The sequence below is a fragment of the Heterodontus francisci genome, chromosome 18, assembly GCF_036365525.1.
Source record: "Heterodontus francisci isolate sHetFra1 chromosome 18, sHetFra1.hap1, whole genome shotgun sequence".
In the NCBI taxonomy this organism is placed as follows: Eukaryota; Metazoa; Chordata; class Chondrichthyes; order Heterodontiformes; family Heterodontidae; genus Heterodontus; species Heterodontus francisci.
In genome coordinates this window covers 45950174-45969710 of record NC_090388.1, presented here as the reverse complement: position 1 = coordinate 45969710, position 19537 = coordinate 45950174, and the positions used below count along the sequence as shown (strand labels likewise).

The 19537-nt window shown below is 42.8% G+C and overlaps 1 protein-coding gene across 2 annotated transcripts in view; it reads left to right on the top strand.

Moving 5' to 3' along the window:
* The first annotated feature begins 8626 nt into the window (after nucleotides 1–8626).
* Nucleotides 8627–19537, top strand: part of LOC137379856 (apoptosis facilitator Bcl-2-like protein 14) — a 12293-nt gene continuing 1382 nt past the window's right edge. The window contains exons 1-6 of one of the 2 annotated variants that reach the window (XM_068051250.1): nucleotides 8627–8940; nucleotides 10348–10784; nucleotides 17348–17464; nucleotides 17544–17614; nucleotides 17724–18005; nucleotides 19099–19537. The exon at nucleotides 19099–19537 is cut by the window's right edge and continues 1382 nt beyond it. In XM_068051250.1, coding sequence (XP_067907351.1) covers nucleotides 10355–10784; nucleotides 17348–17464; nucleotides 17544–17614; nucleotides 17724–18005; nucleotides 19099–19128 — 930 coding nt within the window. In that variant the 5' untranslated portion in view covers nucleotides 8627–8940; nucleotides 10348–10354 and the 3' untranslated portion in view covers nucleotides 19129–19537. Of the gene's footprint in view, nucleotides 9122–10347; nucleotides 10785–17347; nucleotides 17465–17543; nucleotides 17615–17723; nucleotides 18006–19098 lie in introns of both variants that reach the window. The other variant, XM_068051249.1, reaches the window with a different exon arrangement.

Sequence of the window (19537 nt, the reverse complement as noted above, 5' to 3'; positions counted from 1 at the left end):
AGAACACACTAACCACATTTCTTTAACGAACAACAAAATTATCCGTTTATTTTAAAACAAGTCTTAGCTAGTAATGAAAGAAAGCATAAACACACAGATTGAAAATTTTAAAATCGCCTTTTTAACTTTAGCCCCTCACTCGCACGTGTACACACACACACACACACACACACACACACACACACACACACACACACACACACACACACACACACACACACACACACACACACAATAAAAGGGGTTTGTTTTAAATACGGAGCTTTGTTACAGACAAAAAAAAATTTGGGCTGATTTATTGCTCATTTTTTGAAGCAACAGCAGATGAGCTATGGGCTAAATTTTTAAAGCTCGCTGCCAATCTCAGCGTTAAGCTTCAAAAACGGTGTAGCGCACACGCAAGGTGTACACCACAGAGCGTCGTGATATTTAGCGCAGTGACTTATTTACAAGGAGGGACAGAATGCCTGCCCCCGATGACAAAGAGGGGGTGGGCACTCTGACCCCGGCAACAGCATCCGGCACCATCACGCAGGCGTTGGCACCATTTTTACAGGGCTTCAAGCCTTTCCGATTCATTTCAATTTTAAAGGTAGAGGTGGGAAATAATTAAAATAAAACTTTATTATCAATTTAAATCCTCTCACCCATCCCTCCAATGAGTAATCAATAGCTAAATGGCCCTTTCCAGCCAAAAAAATTAACATTTCAATTCCGACCATCCCCCCTCCGAATTTTCTCCATTTTTCCCTTCAACCCCTTCCCACCATCCCCTCCACCAATCGCATAGGTTTTTGCCATTCCCCCCCCACCACCCACCACCTACAACCCTGAAAACTTCACTTGTCCCCCCCTCCCCACCAGTGTTCCATCTCAGATCTCTGAATGGAGATCAGAAGGCGTGGGACGTCCGGCAACCGGCCAGAATATCAGCGTGGGACGGCTGTCACGACGAGGTAAGTAATTATGCTTTAATTAAAATTTATTTAAATATTTAAATTAAGGTTCCATCACTGAGCGGGGGAGGGGTGCTGCCACGAGGCCTCGCCGCCACCAGTAATGTGCGACGGTCCCTTCCCAGCATTGAGGCCCTTAGCGGGCCTCTCCTAGAGAAATTCTCCAGGTCACCCCGCCATGACCCCTGATGTTGGGGGGCCTGGTAAAATCCATCCCTATGTTGTTCCAAAACTGTTAGACAGTCTAACATCCGAGTACACGTAGATAGGTCACTGGGATCTTTTAGAACAGTTCTTTTCAGGCAGCGTTGAGAGTAATTTATCAGGCTTTTCTTCAAGGACGGGAGACGAGATACATTGACACGGTAGACTACTCAGGGTCTTTTAGAGATGCTGGAAAGCGAGCTGGGCCGTGGTCTTCTCTCCTTCCTTCACTTCTTCAGCAAGCAGGCTAACTTTATCAGCCGCTCACTCCAGAAGGTAAAACACACTGACACTACAACCAAAAGCTTGTGAGTTTGCCGCCCCCGGGCCTGACCTATCAAGGGGCGCACCTGTCACTTCTTCCCCTGTTACCAGGGTTTCTGTTCTATTTTTAACTTGAGTTATGTGACAACCAGTAAACATTGTTGCTAAACCAGTTCTTTCAATGTCTTGAAAGAAAAACTGGTCCAACATTTATTCAGTTTGACTACGAATTCCTTTCAAAAATACTTTTAACAAAAAACAAAAGCACCTTCATAACAAAAGGTTCACCATATCGTCCTTGCTTTTGTGCTCTATGCCTTTATTTATAAAACCAAGTATCCCGTATGCCTTATTAACCGTTTCTCAACTTGCCCCGCCACCTTCAAAGTTTTGTTCACATATACCCCCATGTCCCTCTACTGCTGTACCCCCTTTAGAATTGTATCTTTTATTTTATATTGCCTTTCCTCATTCTTCCTATCAAAACGTATAATTTCACACTTCTTGCATTAAGTTTCATCTACCATCTGTCCACCCATTGCACCAGTCTATGTCCTCTTGAAGTCTATCACAATCCTCCTCACAATTCACAATACTTACAGGTTTTTTGACATCTGCAAGTTTTGAAATTGTGCCCTGCACACCCAAATCTAGGTCATTAATATAGATCAAGACAAGCAGTGGTCCTAATACTGACCCCCAGGGAACTCCACTATATACCTTCCACCAGTCCGAAATACAGCCGTTCACTGCTACTCTCTGTTTTCTGTCACTCAGCCAACTTCGTATCCATGCTGCCACTGTCTCTGTTATTCCATGGGTTTCAACTCTGCTGTCAAGCTGTTATTTGTCTCTTTATGAAATACTTTTTGGAAGTGCACGTACACCATATCAAATGCATTATCCGCAACCCTAAAAAACACAATCAAATCAGTTAAACATGATTTGCCCTTAACAAATCTGTGCTGGCATTCCTTAATTAATCCATTTTTGTCCAAATGGCTGTTAATTTTGTCCTGGATTATCGTTTCTAAAAGCTTTCCCACTACAAGGTTAAATTGGCCAGCCTATAGTTGCTGGGCTTATCCTTACACACGTTTTTGAACAACAGTGTAACATTTGTTATTCTAAAGTGTTCTGTCACCATGCCTGTATCTAAAGAGGATTGGAAGATTATGGCCAATGTCTCCGCACTTTCCGCCCTTACTTCCCTTAGTATCCTTGGATGCATCTGATCCAGTCCTGGTGAGTTATCAACTTTAAACACAGCCAGCCTTTCGAATACCTCATCTTAATCAATTTTTAGCCCATTCCAAGGCTCACTAGATTGTGATCATTAGTTTAAAATGCTGATTGAATGTTTCACTATCTGCCCTAGGGGCAGTGGGGCCAATTGTGTCACCCCTCTACTGCCACCCCAGCTGAGATCAGATAACTCAGTAGAAGCAACGGATCAAATTTGTAAATTCCTGGCCTGTACCACAACAAGTGGTGCATTTCTCAACACAGCCAACCCCTGGTTATAGTCGGGAAATTTGTGATTACGTGCCAATGTAGTATGTATCATACAAGAATTGCTTTCCATTCTATTCTTGGTTTTGTTTCATTTTAAAACTTCTAATCTGGATATTTAATAAGTTTAAATGAAATTATTTTGTTCATTATTTTAATGGGGACATTTACCAGTTTAATTTAAACAATCACTTTTAGGCCCCAGGCAATAATATAAAATACTGCTGACATAGCACAGAACAAAAGTCCAGAAGCCAGCAGCAGTTTCAGCGTCACGGTTATGTATGACAGTTTGGGCTTTCCATGCTTTGCATTTCAATGCTCTCTGTTGTGCAATCCTTCTGCACACAGATTCTTTACTGAGTTAGTTGGAACTGTTCCCAGCTTGGAGTGAGTCATAAATTTCATTGGCATTATGATTAAGGGTGTTCCTTTGAATAGTCTTCTAATTTCTTTTTGGCTCAACTAATATGTCAAAATGATTCCGAAAATGTCATTAAAAATTCCCCATAAGTGTGGATTTCCTGCTCTTAAATGTTGCTACAAGCTGGGCCCATTTAGAATTTCCCCCAGTGGTAAATACAAGTATGTTTACAGTCCTAGAAAACATGAAAGGTTGAGGTATGGTTAGAGTATTGGAACTTTTGAATATGTTGAAGGAATCTGTTTTATTTTTATACTTGATAATCCCACACCCGCTGTTTGATTTGTACAATTATCTAAAGTGGGGAACTGGATGATGCAGTCAGTGGGTTAGCAAATTACCTTTTCACTTCTGACACCTGGGTTTGAATGAAGCCCTGACATAGGATAAACATCTACTTTCTCTCTGCCTGTTTCCAAAATGAAACAACATCTATAGCACAATAATTGAACCTACACTGGATCTTGTACTGTCTCATCACTTGCTTGCCAGCAGCACTATTTCTCCAATTGAAATGGACACAGAAAACTAAATATCATTTTTTACTTTTATGTTTGAAAGTATTTTTTTGCTTATCATGTTGCTTTATATTTGTTTTTGCTGCATTTTTTTTGCAGTTTGGATCTTACTTTTTGCATTGCATTAGACATGATAGTCCAATAGTTATGGTACTGGACTACCAACCCAGAAGATTCAAATTCCACCAAAACAAGTTATGAAACTGAATTTAACAAATCTGGTAATTTAATCTTCTCTTGGTCAGTCTCCCATGCTCCACATTCCGTCAACTTCAGGCTCATCAACTATCCATATCCTATCTTGCATCATATCCCAGTCATCGCAGACCTACACTGGTTCCCATTCCCCCAATGTCTCATTTAAAAATTCATCCCCACATTTAAATCCCTTCATGGCTTCATTCCTCCTTCTCTCTTAACCTCTTTCAGCCTTTCAACGCCTCCTGAACTCTCCATTCTTTTGATTCTGCCCACCTGTGCATCCGTCCTCCCTTTGCCCCATTATTTGCGGTTGTGCATTCCGCTGTGTTGGCTCCATACTCTGTAATTCCCACTCTAAGGACTGGATTTTGTTGAGGTCCCAACAATGGGATCCATGGTGGGGGCGGGGGGGCTGGAAGATTGTACCGGCAGCAGCCCGCCATGTAGCCGGATGCCGGGCGTGCATTTACAAAAAAGATGACCTATTGAATGCATATGAGGCATCGTCAGACTTTGATAGATTTCGGAGAACAGGTGATTATTCAATGGAGGAATATATCATGGACTTTAACAGACTATATGAAAGATTGAAGAAATTCAATTTGGAGACCCCTGGTTCAGTGCTAGCATTTAAATTGCTAGATTGTGCTAGGGTGTCACATATGAACAGGCTCTTGCTTCTAACTGGGCTTCGGTTCTTGGACAAAGACTCCCTGTTAGATCAGATGTCTGCTGCCTTAAAGAAATTCCTGGGGAAATGGTCATTTCCTGCATCCCTGGTAGAACAAAGAGGGCAAACTGCGGTGACACAAAGAATGGAGGAGTCAATATTTACTGGATTTCGAAATGGTCCAGATACTGGACACAGGCATAAGTACAATGGAAGAGTTAAGGAGGTTTGAGGACAAAAGCACCTTTAGCAGGTCTGACTATTACAGTGGAAGACAGATTTGGAATAGCAATCATAGGCAAATTAATCTCAGGAATGCCTAAGGAACAGTTAATAGGTGCTTCAGGTGTGACTCAAAGTATCATTATGCAATGAACTGCCCTATATGGAGGGGCAGAGTTCTTGAAATAACACACAACACAGAGAATTCTGAGGCAGAAGAGGAAGGTCTTAGGATTCAACTCCTCTTTCCCACCTGCTTGCCACACTCCTTGATTCCCTGAGAGACCAAAAATCTATCTATCCCAGCCTTAAATGTATTCAACGATGGAGCATCCACAACCCTCTGGGGTAGAGAATTGCAAAGATTCACAACCCTTTGAGTAAAGTAATTTCTCCTCATGTCAGTCCTAAATGATCGGCCCCTTATCCTGAGACTGTGCCCCAATGTTTCAGTTTCCCCGACCAGTGGAAATAATCTCTCAGTGTCTTTAGAACCTTATATGCTTCAATGAGATCACTTCTCATTATTCTAAACTCCAGAGAATACAGGCCCAATTTACTCAGCCTCTTATCATAGGACAACTCCCTCATCCCAGGGACCAATCTAGTGAATCTTCGTTGCACTGCCTCCAATGCAAAGATATCCTTTTTTAAATGTGAAGACCAAAACTAGACAGTATTCCAGGTGTGATCTCACCAAAACCCTGTACAAATGTAGCAAGACTTCCTTATTCCTGTACTCCAATCCCCTTGCAATAAAGGCCAACATGCCATTTGTAAAGGCTATGGGCACTGATAACATCTTAGCTTTAGTGCTGTTGACCTACATACCAGAATAGGTTAACTCCAAAGCCTAGGGCCCGATGGACCCATCAATGATGGAGTGATTAAAATTGAACACGGGTGATGGATGAATGGGGCTTGGTACAGTTAGGATAAGGGCAGCATAGTTTTGGATGAGTTCATGTTTATGGAGAGTGGGAGATGGGAGGCTGGCCAGGAGAGCTTTGGAATGAATAGTCAAGTCTGAAGGAACTGGGCAACTCCTCAGGTAACGAACAGCCCATCTGTCACTGATAAAATAGCAGCGGTGGTGGGAAGAAGCTCTTAGGTGGCCATTAATTAAGCGGCATGAGCTGAAGCCGGGGCGGGGATGGCGATATTACAGAGATGGAAGTAGGTGGCCTTGGTGATGGAGTGGATGTGTTGGAAGCTCATCTCAGGGTCAAATAGGACTTCAAGGTTGTGAACTGTCTAGTTCAGCTTCAGAGGGCAGGGAGATGGATGGAGTCAGTGGCTAGGAAATGGAGTTTATGGCTGAGACCAAAAGCAATGTTTAGTCAGAGGAAATTTCCCGATATTTAGTCGGAGAAAATTTCTGCTCATCCAGGATTGGATGTCAGACAAGCAGTGTAACAAATCAGAGACCGTGAAGTAATGGCCTGCTCGGGTACGAAATTGAAACCTGACCCGGGCCTGACACGACCACATCAAACCTGAACCCAATCCAGGCCAAGTCCTTTGATTTTTTTCCCGCGCCCAACCCGACCCAACCCGACTACCATAATGAAGTTAATTATATCAAATAGGTTATTGTGCTCTACCTTGTCCAAATGTTGTGATCCTCCGTTCCGGCAGCACGTTTCCCACCTTGACACCCGGCTGAATGTTCAAATTTTGAAGATTACTTCCTTCCCTGAGCAAGGCAGCACTGTGTCCACGTCCAGCCTGACCCGACCCGACCCAAGCCCGAATGCCAGACCCGGAAGAGAGACCTGACCCGAACCCAAGACATGTCGGCGGGTCTGGTCAGGTAGCTTTACCGTGAAGAGATTAAGAGAGGTGATGGTGAAGTAGAGCTGGGTGTTGTCAGCCTGATGTCACCAAGGAGAAGCCTGTGGATGAGAAATAGGAGGAGGTCAAGCTAGATCCTTGGGGAGTCTCCAGAGGTAACAGTGTGGATGCAGGAAGAGAAGGCATTGCAGGTGCTGCTCTGGCAATGACAGAGAGATAAAAATGGAACCCGGTGAGGGCATTTCTACCCAGCTGGATGACAGAGAGGAATTGGAGGAGGATGGTATGGTCAACCATGTCAAAGGCTATAGACAGGTCGAGAAGGACAAGGAGGGATAGTTTATTATTAAAAGTCACACAGGATGTCATTTGTGACTTTGAGAAGGGCCATTTCAGTGCTATGGTGACACCACTGGTATTTTACCAATGGTAGATGGGCACTTCATACCTGAGGAGGCCGCCCAGTAATACCCGACGGGCTTGGGGGCAGGGTCCTCCTGATTGGGCACCCTGTGCTCCATGGAAGACCCCCCCCCCCAGCAGGACGGGCCAACCCGCTGGAACACCACCCTGCCCTCTCCATCTCCCCCCACCCCCTCAGGCCAATTGGCCCCAGCAAGTCCCAACCTAGCTTACCTGTTCTGAGGCCAGCGACCATCATGGCTCTTCTTGCTAGGGCAGTACCAGCAGTGGCCACAGCTCCTGGTGGCACTGCTGGGCCTGAAGAGCTGCCTGCCTTCTGATTGACCAGCAGCTCCTGGAGGCGGGACAGCCTGCCTCAGCATGGCGGAACCCATGACTGCAGGCACTTAATTGACTGAGCCACGCAAAATAGCAGTGTGGCTTCCAGGGCTGGCCCCTGGCGTTCCAGTCGGTGGGCAGGGCTACTGCCTCATCGTGAAATTCCGGCCATGGAGTTTCAGGAATGCTGGGTACAGATTTGGGAGGTGACAACACATTCAAGGACATTGGAGAGGAAATGGAAGTTGAACATGGGGTGGAGGTTTGCAACGACAAAGGGATCAAGGTTGGGTGTTTTGAGGAGGGGTGTGTGACAGCAGATTTGAAGGGGAGAGGGACACTACTGGAAATGTTAATATCATTAACTAACATTGGGACCAGGAGGGGAAGTTGGGTGTTCAGCAGTTTAATGGGATTAGAGTCGAGGGAGCAGGAGGTGGATCTCATGGACAGGACAAGCTCTGGGAGATAGAACAGAAATTAAAGAAAGATGTGAATTCCGGGCTAGAGCAGGGGGGGAAACCTGAGGGGAAGTTTGACCAAGTGGCCTAGCAGAAAGGAGAGATGAGCCAGAGGTAGCTGATCAAATGTTCTCAATCTTAGTGACAAAGAAGTCCATAAATAATACCCCCAAATGTCCTGTTATATGAGAGGAAGCAGGGGACAGGGATGTAAGAATATGGTTGTTTCGTGAGGAGAAGCTGGGTGTTATCTTTGTATTCCAGGATGATACTGAAAGGGGATTTTGGAGAGGAGAGCAGCACGTGATATCTAGGAAGTTCCAGCATTGTTTTCTGAGAGATTTAGCAGCTGTGGCTATTTAAGTTTTTGAGTCAGCTTGGTACTTCCCAGAATATGAGGTATATTTTGTTGTTCACCTGGGCAGAGCTCTGAGAGGAAAATTCGGCAGGGAGGATTGCTGAATATATTACAAAATCTGACGGATTTCTGTCCAATACTTTAAAGTGAAGGGTCAAGTGCACACCATACTCCCGGTCCCAGGTTTCCTTTCTGTACTCAGCCCAGAGCTGAGTCATTGCAACAGTTTAGAATATAATCGTTACTTAACTCTTGGGCCTGACTAGCAGTCACATGCTCTTGTATTTACCTCCTGTTACGTTAGTTATCCGAGCTCTTAACTCGTGACAACAGTTCATCTTGCCCTTCCCACCTGCAGATATGAGTGTATCTGAGGACATTTACCATGACAAAACGTTCTCAGGGAACAAAAAAAACCTCTAAATCATGTTTATACCTGGTTTTGTAAATCTAAACAAAAGTACCCGGAAACAAGTTACAAAGTCACGCATTCGATACTGGTTAATCAGACGACTTGTGCAGGGGTGAGGGGCATTTCTGTGGGTGTTTTCAATTCGTCATTAGTCTGAACTTTGAGATTTGAAACGAGAAACTATTAGAAAAGTATCTGATAAGGTATGTGTTTCTCACTGCGACGAGAATTACTGAGTTGTTAAACAGCAACAACCCAGCCCCAGCTCCTCGGTCTTCAGTTCCGGGTGTTAAATTTGGTTTCCAAGATAAATATCCACATTGTGTTCTCAAAGAAATTTCAAGACAGTTTCCGCAGTTTGAAGTTGCAGTAGTCGCACTTGCTGTAAGTCCAATGGGGATTTTCATAATTAAATATTTTTAAATCTTTAGTTAAATCATTGCAATAATAAAGTAATCATAACGGCGCTATTTTCTGTTAAACTGACTTGCACCTACTAACTTTTTCTACCAGTCGATTTTTTTTTTGGTTTTATTGTAAAGCTCTTCAACTCTTTTTAAAGTTCAATGTATTCGATGTGTGTTGAGGTTTTTAGCATTGATAGTCTTCTTTGGCCTCCTTGTCTCGAGAGACAATGGGTAAGCACCAATTTAACTCTGAAGGTACGGCTGCACTGTTCCAAGTTTGCAGGTATCAGACATCTAATCATTGTTCACCTATACTTTCTCAAGACTGCTACTTTACAGCAGTATAATGTACAGAATTGTATTTTATAATGTCTTTAATCAGACCAAATTTCAAGGTGTTTCACGAATGGGCTGAATGAAACGAGATGCCGAACACAAGCATTGTGTAATGAGTGGTTTATTTTGGGTGTTGTTGAATTACTAAATTGTTACTGAATGATGTGTTTTTGCTACAGTATAAGCTTGCTGTTATTTGAAAATGTTAATTGTTTTGATTTTTTTTTGCATTGTATAGAAGATGGTAGGTGGGTTCAGCACAGTTGCTCGTCAAATAAGTCTTTGAGCACAGTGCCTGACTCTGAAACCCACTGTTCGCACTTGGGGAACTTTGTGAAATGGAATCCAAAATGGGTGGAGGAACAACAAGGAGGGAAAGTCTAAGGACAGAGAGGGAAAGTGAAACAAAGGAGAAATAACCAGCCAGAACTAGATTGAAAGGAAAAATCTTAGTGTGCCAGGGATTTGAGATGTGTGAAGTATTGTTAGAAGGCAGTTACAGAAGTGGCTCATGATTGTAAATGCTACATGTACTGGTGATCAGACTATTTCATTTATTTTTAAAATACAAATGTAAATTTTGTAAAATGTAAATTGTTTTCATTTACACAATTTAAACAAATGCTGCATTTATGCTGATAAACCAGTTGTGGGCCAGATATGCTGGGGGCCTATGGTCTTGAGGGAGCAAAGATTGGAGTTGTCTAATGGTGTTTTGTTGTGCCAGATTGAAATATTTCTTATTTCCAGTGTTTCTGTTTCTCCCTCTATCTGTGCATGTTTAACCACTGATTTGCTCTTGTGGGAGATATGGGATTTGTTGTGGGTAATATGAATGTATTTAATTGTCTTGAATATCTTTTGAAGGTAAAACATGGGTCCATCTGATGCAGCAGAGGGTAATTCCATGTTGGACCACAGCTCTACAGGTGACAACAGCCTCGAGTTTAGAATATTGATGGCTTATGCGAGAAGGACTTTGCCAATAAATAAAGCACCTAAAGCTGGCGAAGGGAAACCACACAAGTTTTCAGGTGAAGGGAGCAGTATGGGTGTTGGTACAAATCAACAAGCAAAAGTTGAACTAAAGCAAACAGACATCATCCAGCCTGATGGAAAAGAGAAAAATCATGTTCACAAATCCAAAGGTAAAAGGAAATCTAGATGGAAAAGATTGATTCCGTGTTTACGAGGAGAAGCATCAAATTACAACGCTCCTTCTGCAACAGAACAAGGAAAGAGTGAAGCAGATGAGAGAGTATTTCAATCTCAATATAAAATGGCTCTTCCAGAACCAGAATGTAGTAAGTATTTTGATGCATGATAGTAAGTAATGCCTCGAAAGGAGGAGAGAGAGACAGCTAAGCATAATGTTTTTAACCCAAGTTAAACATGTATAACATCAATGCCCACAGAGAAACATCCAGGGTCACTGGATAAACCAAGGCCGGGATTTTACTGAGCTCCGTGTCGGACTCCATGGTTGGGAGGGCCAGAAGATCGTTCTGGCAACGGCCCACCACAGAGTCTGATGCCGGGAGTGCCGGGCCCGATCTTCCCAGCGGTGGTGGGGCTCCACAACACCCCCCCCCCCCACCCCATCACTAGGCAACAGGACCCGGCTTTGAATAGTTAAATTAAGCACATGAATAGGTTTTAAATAAAATTCACTCCAATCTTACCTTTGGGCCACAATCTTCTGAGCAGCGGCCGACACTGATGCACCTTCAGTTTCCCATCCAGGGAAAGCATGCGAACAGATGAATTAGGAGCAGAAGTAGGCCATTCGGCCCCTCTCCCCTGCTCCCCCATTCAATAAGATCATAGCTGATCTGTTTGTGTCTCAAATTCCACACTCCCATCTACCCCAATAACCTTTGATTCCCTTGCATAACAAGAATCTATCTACCCCCGCCTTACAATACTCCATATTCAATGACCCCGCCTCCACCTTCTGAGGCAGAGTTCAAAAGTCGCACGATCCTCAGAGAAAAAATTTCTTCTCATCTCTGTCCGAAAAAGGCGACCCCTAATTTTAAAACCATGCCCCCTAGTTCTGGGTTCGCCCACAAGAGGAAACACCTTCCACATCCACCTTGTCAAGACCGTTCAGGATCTTCTATACTTCAATCAAGTCTCCCTCACTCTTCTAAACACCAGTGAAAAATAAGCCCAGTCTGTCCAAACTTTAAGACAGCCCACTCATTCCAGCTATCAATCTAGTAAACCTCCTCTGAACTGTCTCCAACGCATTCACATCCATCCTTAAATAAGGAGACCAAAACTGCACACAGTATTCGAGATGTGGTCTCATCAGTGCCCTGTATAACTGAAGCAAAACATCCTTACTTTTATTTTCAATTCCTCTCATAATAAAGGATTACATTCCATTGGCCGCCTTTATCACTTGTTGTACCTGTATACTAACTTTTTGTGACTTATGCACTAGAACACCTAGATCCCTCTGCGCCTCGGAATTCTGCAGTCATTCTCCGTTTAAGTAATACTCTGCTTTTTTATTTTTCTTGCCAACATGAACAACTTCACATTTTCCCACATTATACTCCATTTGCCAAATTTTTGCCCACTCGCTCAACCTATCTGTCAGTCTGCAAGCTCCTTATGTCCTCTTCGCAACTTACTTTCCTCATCTGCAAATTTAGCTACCATGCCATCGCTCCCCTCATCTAGATCATTGATATAAATTGTAAAACATTGAGGCCCCAGCAGAGACCCCTGTGGGGCTCCACTTGTCGCATCCTACTAATCAGAAAAGAACCCATTTATGCATGCTCTCTGTTTTCTACCAGCCAGCTAATCTTCTATCCATGCTCATGTGTTATCCACTACATCATGAGCTCCTACTTTGTACAATAACCTTTCATGTGGCACCTTGTCAGATGCCTTCTGGAAATCCAAGTACAGTATGTCAACGGCTCCCCTTTATCCATGGCACATGTTACTCCTTCAAAGAACTCCAACAAATTGGTTAAACGTGATCTCCCTTTTCGAAAGCCATGCTGACTATTCCTGATTACCTTGAGTAAGCAGGCGCCACACTGGAGGGGAAGGGGGGACCTTTTGATTTTTAGTGCTGGGTGGGGGGACGGGGTCAGATTTACAGTACTAATGTAGGGGATGGTGGGAAGGGGAGACCTTTGGACTTTGTTCTGTTTGGGTGGGGGAAGGTCAAGTGTTGAAGGCAAATATTTTTTGGGGGGGAATATTGAATTTAATTGGGGGGTGGGAAAGGGGTGAAAGATTTTTCATCAGTACAGTGGGGGAAGGGTATAACTTTAAAAATGTAAATGACCCAGCAGGGCTGGCTGTCTTTTAAAAATGGCAGCAGCGCCTGCACACAGGCAACTGATGTAATTGTCTGCGTTGGAGAGCCCACCCCCTCCACATGATTGGGGGTGGCGGCCTGACCACATTACTGTGGGCTGCCGTGAGGAGGATTACAGCGGCGTGGCAGTGTTTTTGGACTGCTGCCGCTCTCGGCGGCTGGTGCATAAAATCCAGCCCCAGGAGTGGGAATCTTGATTGATTTTGTTCCTGCTTCGCCCCGTTCCTAACTAAGTCAGATTCATGGTTAAGTCTAGCACCCCAGTGCACTTGTGGCTGAGGTTAGCTAACTCAACACAGATTACAAATTTAACCTTTAATACAGAAGCAAAATACTGCAGTTGCTGGAAATCTGAAATGAAAACAGAAAATGCTGGAAATACTCAGGTCAGGCAACATCTGTGGAGAGAGAAGCAGAGTAACATTTCAGGTTGATCTTTCAGAATTGGCAAAGGTTAGAAATTTAATAGTTTTTGAGCAAGTGGAAGGGGGAGGAGGGGAAAGAACAAAAGGGAAGGTCTGTGATAGGGTGGCGGGCAGGAGAGATTAAATGACTAAAGGTTTCATGGTACAAAGTCAAATAAAGAAACAAAAGATGTGTCTGGAATAGGTGTAGATGGCAAGAGAGCAGCTGTCCAAACACAAAGTAGAGGGATTAAGAAAGAAACGAGGGAAAAAAACAAAGGAAACTAGGAAAAAAGTGGGGAACAGAGGTTACGATGTAAAATTTTTGAACTCCATGTTGAGTCCGGGAGGCTGGAAAGTGCCCAGTCGAAAAATAAGGTGTTCCGCGAGCTTGAGTTGAGCTTCATTGGAACACTGCAGCAGGCCAAGGACAAAAAAGTCCATGGGAGTAAGGTGGAGAATTAAAATGACAAGCGACCAGAAGCTCTTGCTTCCGGACTGAACAGAGGTGTTCTGAAAAGCGTTCACCCTGTTTGCGTTTAGTCTCCTTTAATATCGAGAAGACTACATTGAAAGCAACGAATACTGTATACCCAAAGAAGTACAAGTAAAGTGTTGCTATGGGTGCCCACATGGGTCCTAGCTATGCCTGCCTTTTTGTGGGATATGTGGAACATTCCTTGTTCCAGTCATGCTCAGCCCCCGTCCCTTGCCTCTTCTGCCGGTACATTGATGACTATCACTGCTTTCTGCTCTTACTCTGCACTGGAAAACTTCATTGACTTTGTTTCTAATTTCCAGCCGCCTTCCCTCACCTTTATATGGTCCATCTCTGACTCTTCCCTTCCTCGACTTCTCTGTCGCCATTTCTGGGGATAGGCTTTCAACCAATATTCACTATAAGGTCACAGACTCCCACAGCTACCTGGACGACACTTCCTCACACTACACTTACTGCAAGGACTCTATTCCATTCTCTCAGTTTCTGTGGCCCCGTTGCATCTATTTGGACGAAGCAACCTTCCATACTAGTGCTTCTGAAATATCTTCATTTTTTACTCAACTGAGGACCCCCCCCACCCCCACCGTGGTTGACGGCCCTCAACTGTACCTGATCTGTTTCCTGCGCATTTTGCTCTTGCCCCTTCCCATCCCTTCCTGAACCATGACAGGGTTCCCCTTGTCCTCACCTTCCACCCCACCAGCCTCCATATTCAAAGGATCATTCTCTGCCATTTCTGCCACCCCTAGCATGATGCTACCACCAAGCTTACTTTCCCCTCACCTTTCAGCATTCTGAAGGAACTCTTTCCTCTATGACAACCCTGGTTCACTTCTCAGTCACTCCAAACACCTCCCCTCTTTCCTATGGCACCTTTCCATGCATGCACAGGAAATGCAACACCTGCCCTTTTAACTCATCCTTTCTCACTGTCCAGGGCCCTAAAGACTGTTTCCAAATGAAACAGTGATTTACTTGTACTTTCAATTTAGTATACTGTATTCGCTGCTCACAATATGGTCTTCTCTGCACTGGGGAGACTAAATGCTGACTATGTGAACGCTTTGCAGAACACCTCCATTCAGCCCGTAAGCGTGATCCCAGGTTTTCTGTCGTTTTGTCATTTTAATTCTCCACCAGGCTCTCACTCTGACCTTTCTGTCCTTGGCCTGCTGCAGTGTTCCAATGAAGCTAAACTCAAGCTCGTGGAGCAGCACCTCATCTTTCGACTGGGCACTTTCCAGCCTTCGGACTCAACATTGAGTTCAATAATTTTATATCATAACCTCTGCCGTTTTTCCTTTTTTTGCATGTTTTTTTTTTTTGCTAGTTTGTTTTCCCCTCCCTTGTTTGTTAATCCCTTTTCTTTTGAGTTTGGGCAGATGCTATCCTGCCATCTACACCTCATCCAGAAACACCTTTTTGTTACTTTACTTGGCTTTGTACTATGAAACCTTGCTTCATTTAATGCCTCCTGCCCTGCACCCTATCGTGAACCTTCTCTTTTGGTTTATTTCTCCTCTTTTTCCTTCCCACCCCCCCCCCCCCCCGCCCCACCCCCCTGCTTTCACTTGCTCAAAACTTATGTTTCTAACCTTCACTAGTTCTGATGAAAGATCATCGACCTGAAATGTTAACTCTGCTTTTCTCTCCACAGTTGCTGCCTGACCTGCTGAGTATTTCCAGTTTTGTCTGTTTTTGTTGCAAATTGAACGTAGCACCTTTTGGATCTGTATGGGCTTAGTTATTGGGATGCATGCAGCAATCTTATGTGAAGTAAGTTAAGGCAGACTCCAGCTAGTTCTAATTGTACATCAGCCCATGGCTCAATACGACTCGTAATTTGATATTAGCAGTATCACTCAGATGCTCAACCAGATTCAAGGCATAGCTCTGTATTGGACCAGGCTGCACTTCAACCAGAAGCATTTGATGTGGATGCTGTATATTCATAGTAGAAAAGATATTCTCTTCCCCATATAGAATCCCTTGTCATGATGAGCTCAAATATATACCAAAAGAGTTACAGAAAAGAAAAACCAAGTCCTTGCTGAGTTAGTTAACCTCAGCCAGGGACAATAAGGACATGGTCATTGTCTAAACTCCCCTGAGTTACTGAGGAGAAAATCATCCAGGGCTCTTTTTTTTTCCAGATTGCTATCCATGATTCCTTGTTGGATATGCCTATGTGTTGGCTTTGGGGAGGACAGGCTAAAGCTGGGCCTGGTTGTTTGCCACAGTCGAATAGCTTATTCATAATCACCCTAAGACTCACACTGATCAGTAGCCACATGGGTACATCCTTGAGGGTTATCAGCATCCATTGAATAATGTCGGATAAAGAAGGGATAAAATAAATTTGGCACAGATGGCAAAATACAGGAAAGAATTAAGTGACTTGCTGTGGAACTACCAGGTCAGATTGTAATCTGCCACCCTCTTTGGCGAAGGTTGCTCTATAGCTTTCTGTCGCCAAGGTGTTTGTTTTAGGGAGGCAGTGCATGCTTTATAGTACCTAAACTACACAGTTCAAAATGTTCTTTCCCCTTGTGTGTATATACAGGACTGCTTGTGCCTTTTGTGCTTCATGACTGGTTGGGTTTTATGTTATAAAACTATTGGTCGGAGGAGACATTTTGTGTAGAAATTCCTCCTGTGGAGATGTTCCATATTCTGGCTTTATCTGAAGTTCACGCTGCTTTCAAATTCAGTAGAATTCTTTCATGAACTTTTATCAGAAGGTGTCTGGAAATATGTTTACACTATGTAATATAGTTTTCCACTCTATGCTTGGGATTGTTTCAAAGAAAATCAAGGCAGTTGGTTCAAGCAGTACCCCCTGTTTCTGAAGCTGTTAGCTGTCATGCACTAGATTGTTTGTTTTTGTTCCTGCCAGTCAATTCCATTATTTTACTAGTAATGAATTAATGGTTCTGCAGCTGTCCAAGTTAGATTTGTCACCATTTTCAATAAAAGGTGTCATACTGTGAGTAATTGTTGAAGGATTGATTGTGTCCTGCATCTGGCTAATTCTTGTCTAGTGCGATGCACTGTGAAATTTGGGATGAACACTTTCTACAAAGCTCAGCTGGGTTAAGTATAGTAATATGGAGCACCTACTCTAGCTTAGTGACAAATGCAATGCTAAGTATGCAATTTCTAGTGACTAAAGATGGCAACCCAGTTGAGTGATTTGCCAGTCTTTTTAAAAAGAAAAGTGGCTGGCGGTGGCAGCCACAATGACATATAAACAACAAATATTTGTGCCATGATGCAGGACCTTTGGATGAAATTAGACTGATTATGTATGGCCTTGTAGACTACTAGAAAGTGAATTACAGAAGGATAGAATTTTAGTATCTATTTGGCTCAATCGGTAGCACTCCCACCTTTGGCTTGAACACACAGCCAGTTCCATAGATGCACAAACTGGCTGCTGTTTACCCACATAACAGGAATTGCACTACAAAGTAATTCATTCCATGTGAAGCGCTTGGGACATATCTGATAGACATGATGCAACACTATATAAAAACTGGTTCTTTCTATTCATTAGTAAAAAAACGATTTGGAAGCCATCTAATTTACAACTTTAACTTGTAACTCTTATTTCAGAATCGGAACCTCATGTTAACGAAGTTGCTGAAATGTTGCAGAAAATAATGAACTCAAAGATGCAGAAAGTTGACTTCCTGATGTTTCGTTCTTGCAGTTTGGAAGTTGATGCAGGGGGTAAGTAGTTGACCAGAATAAAAATCTTTATTTAAAAAAAAAATTTTACTTTTGATTGAGAAGTGCATTTGTTTTACAGAAGATGATCAGAAAGCCATAGATCGGATAGTTGCATTCTTGACTGCCAAAGGAGACTCTATAGATGAAGAAGTAATTCAGTTACATTATTCCTGTATTATGTTGTGAATATCAGTAATTTAGACAAGTATTTTTTTTCTGCTTGCATAAATGATTTCCTCTCTTTTATCTTTTGGATTAGATTAAAAAGGACCCCCAATTTACCAGACTATTTGGTGAAAAGCCATCACTTTCATTTTTCAATAAAGTTATGGATTCTGTCCTTGAAGTAGTATTACCTGCAGAAATGAATTCTGAAGTGGGGAGTGAAACCGAGAGAAAGTTGAAGAAGTTTGCTTTTGTCGTACATGCAACCACCAGGTTTGCAACTGTTGATAATCATCCAATGGCTCGAATCATGGGCTTTGGAACAAAGTATTTGCAAGAAAACTTCACTACCTGGGTCAACCAAAAAGGAGGATGGGTAAGTTGATGGGGCAAATCCATCAAAATCTAAGCCTGTTTTCTTTTTGAATATATCTCCACAAATTCCCAAGTCATTCTTACTAATAAAAACAAAGTGCTGGAAATACTCAGCAGGTCAGGCAGCATCTGTGGAAGAGAAGCAGAGTTAACATTTCGGGTCTGTGACCTTTTAAAGTAAGTAGATTTTAATTGTGGACATCAGATGAGATGAATATCAGGCTCAGTCTCTTATTGAATTGATGTTCACACATGTAGTTTGCTCACTTGACTAGGGTACAATATAGCGGTTGGCATCCATGCAACTGTACTCAGACACAAGTTATGGACTCAGGGAGAGTGGTTGTGGAAATTGGCAGCATGATTACTGGCTTTACATGTACTGTTTAAGACTGTTGAAGCTCTTCCTGTAGAAACCTTCTCATTATTGGAAGTTTTTCTAATAACCTCCCTCTCCTTCCTTTCAAAAGGGAAGGTAGAAATTTCTTGCATTTGAATCTTGCCTCAGCTTCTTCATATCAATGAAGCTCAGAGCACTTATGCTAACATAGAGAATATTGCTAACCCTCTGTGCAACCCATCTTTACAGCAGTTGATAAGATGTAGAATTATACCAAGCAAAGAGAAGGAACGATAGCTTGGGACCAATAAATCTGCAGAGAGTTAATGGACACAGCTTTTGAATGGTTCTTCCTATCATTCCTTCCTTGTAGGTTAACACTTGTATAGTGAAATCCCTCTTTTAATGAAAACTAGATTAAAAATTTTCTGCAATTAATGGCTTGATCACAACATTCTGGGTGTGCAGCTTTGAAAGACTCAGTTTAATTGAGTGAGAAATGTACACATCCACTTTTTTTGTTGAATTTCACTGCCTTGGTGTCTTCCTCTATGGCACCACAGGACTACCTTCCCCAGGCATGGGCATTGTGTGTATAGCTTGCATCTTACCACTGAGTTATTTCTTCAATTTGATTTTTTTACCCCCTTATAATTTCAGAACTGTTTTTGTCTTTGATCATAATACTTTAGTGTAATATGTGCTGTTGATAGATGGCCATTGTTCGTTCTTAATTGCATTTCCCTCCTTCCAGGAGAAGATAATTGAGGAGCAAATTGACTGACTGGCTGCAAGATACCCAGCTGTAAAGATATATAAATGATTTCCAAATGATGTTGCCTTGCACTTCACAAGACTTGTTTCTTGCACTAGCTCATATCGTGATGACAGCTGGGTGACCATGAAATGAAGACATTGGGACTTCTGTTCATCAATTCACCGGTGGGATTTGGGACAGCTGGAAAGTGAACTAGTAGAATCTCACAGAAACTGACTTTTTACTCCAACAAAAGTTTAAAAAGTGTAATGTTTTGTAAAGATGCATCTCTGCTTTTATGTATGTGTATATAATGAATTTAATTTTATTTTTGGGTATATTGATGAGATCTCACAGAAGGGGTGACTGGTACAAAGGGGGAAGAAGAATGTGGTGTTCAGGTCAGAGACATTTGGATTGCAATGTTGCAAGCTTT